We start from the raw sequence: 2,177 nt of genomic DNA, 5'->3' as shown, positions 1-2,177 counted from the left end.
AATTCCGGGATGTCTTTGGGCATAATCGGTTCATTTCGGCTCCGTCCCTTTGGATTGGGTATTTTGGGTTAGGTTTCCCGGGATTTTTTTCCCCGGGGGGGGGGGGGGGGGCGAAACCGACAAAACGGATGATGACCTTCAACAACAAAAGCGTTTGTTTTCATGGCTGAGGGCCAGGCGATCGGTTTAGGCAGTTGGTCTATTTATAGTGTGCACTAAAGCCACCAGAAATCGAATCGAACCAAACCGAAACGATCCTCCAATGGGCATCGGGTATAAAATATTATTTTATAGGGGGGATTCTAAAACATACTTTAGGGGGGGGGGGTTGTTGTTTTTTCATAAACTAGGAAACTATATGTATAATAAAATCCTTATTTAATTTTGTTTCAACTTGCCTCGCACAGCTTTATATAACAGGCAATGGCATTTATTTCCCGAAAATTGAAAGGTTTACTTTATTTCATAATTTATATTTTGGGGAGCATCGACCTTCTCGCAGATACGGATAAGAATATAAAAGCGGACAAAGCAAACAGAAGTGAGTTGAGCGCCGTAATAAATAAAGGAAAAAGGAACACATTGGAAACTGCAAGATTAGATAGTAGATCATTCTTCTAAAGTCTACCATCAAAAAAAGTTCCTTCCTCCTTAAAAAGGGTTTCAATAGTATCGATGGGGACTTGTTACATCTACAATTTTTTTTTAAAACAGATTCGAGGGTGTGGAATTACTTAACATTTCTTAAAACATCCCGGACTGGCCATCAGTAAGAGTGTCTTGTTTCCACAGGGTTCTACGGAATTTGCAAGAGCAGAAAAGGGCGATAAACACGTTGAGAAAACTGACCGAGATCCTGAAGCCCGACCAACAGCAGATCGTCACAACCAGGTAAAGATAAGATAAGATAAGATTTTTTAAATGGTGAAATGGTATGGGTTTAACGCCCCTATCAACACTATTAGGTTATTTAAGGGGTGGGACCTACTAGTTTAACGTCCGTCTCCGATAGGACCGAGCCAAGTGGGAAGTTCGTGAAAAGTGCCTTTCCCAAGGACACAAAGTCGGACCGAGCTGAGCTCGAACCCCCGAACCTGCAATCTCACGATTACGAGTCCGGTAGCCTAACCATTAGGCTACCGACGCCACAGATAAGATAAGATAAGATAAGATAAGATAAGATAAGATAAGATAAGATAAGATAAGATAAGATAAGATGAGATAAGATAAGATTGGGGCTGTTACCTACAGCAGTGCAAAAGCCGTAATTTTCCCACTAAGGAGCCGATAATACGAATTATATTCTTTTTCAAGTATATTCTGCCCTGTGTTTTCCCCAAGGGTTGCCATGCTATGTGTCGGTAATGAGAGAGTGAATGAGCCCAGGAGTGAGAGGGACAGAATGTGATGGGTCGATATAGGGCTATATAGGGATATATAATAATAATAATAATAATAATAATAATAATAATAGATAGCACTTGTATAGCGCATATCCCCGCTCAACAGCAGGCTCTATGCACTTTACACTATATTATTACCCCAGCAGACCATAGAACACTCCGCAACATTCTCAGCTTCCCGGGAAGCATACAGTGCAAGCAGCTGATTAAGCGCCCAAACACTAACATACTGACAAGATCTTTCGCTGTCTATAGCCGGGTACCCATTCCCACCTGGGTGAAGTGAGGAAAATTCGTGTAAAGTGCCTTTCCCAAGGACACAACGTCGGGTCCCTGACGGGATTCGAACCTACGACCTTACGGTTGCGAGTCCGAGAGCCTAACCACTAGGCCACCGACGCCAATAATATAAGTAGGCCTACATCTATTTTTTTTTTTTTTTTTGTGGCAGAAGCTGGTGAAAGCATGCTGTCAATCTCTGCCCGTGGGGGATCAATAATCAACAGAGTACAGCAGAAACTGTCCAAACCGGCAAGCAATTGCCAAGGAGAAAACCGGTAGTCTTGGACAAGTAGACCTCTTGACAGTGCTATTACTGTTATAATTCTGTAAACAACAACAAACAAATAAAAAAACAAATAAACAAACAAACAAACAAATAAAAACACTTTGGTCAAAACTGCTCCAACGACCACCTGTCCAAGACAAGCCCTTGTAAAAACCAGCGCTTCCCTTTTCCCCACTTGCGTTTGTGTGTGTGTGGGGGGGGGGGGG

The 2,177-nt window shown here is 42.4% G+C and overlaps 1 protein-coding gene across 1 annotated transcript in view; it reads left to right on the top strand.

The window, feature by feature from the left end:
- Window positions 1–2,177, top strand: part of LOC101856757 — a gene marked incomplete at its 5' end in the record, with an annotated part of 9,135 nt that overhangs the window by 2,562 nt on the left and 4,396 nt on the right. The window contains 1 exon segment of the mRNA XM_013087865.1: window positions 793–891. Coding sequence (XP_012943319.1) covers window positions 793–891 — 99 coding nt within the window.

The sequence above is a fragment of the Aplysia californica genome, unplaced genomic scaffold (assembly GCF_000002075.1).
Source record: "Aplysia californica isolate F4 #8 unplaced genomic scaffold, AplCal3.0 scaffold00649, whole genome shotgun sequence".
Taxonomy (NCBI): domain Eukaryota; kingdom Metazoa; phylum Mollusca; class Gastropoda; order Aplysiida; family Aplysiidae; genus Aplysia; species Aplysia californica.
Note: the sequence above shows the minus strand (reverse complement) of the source record. Positions and strands in the feature narration are given on the sequence as shown.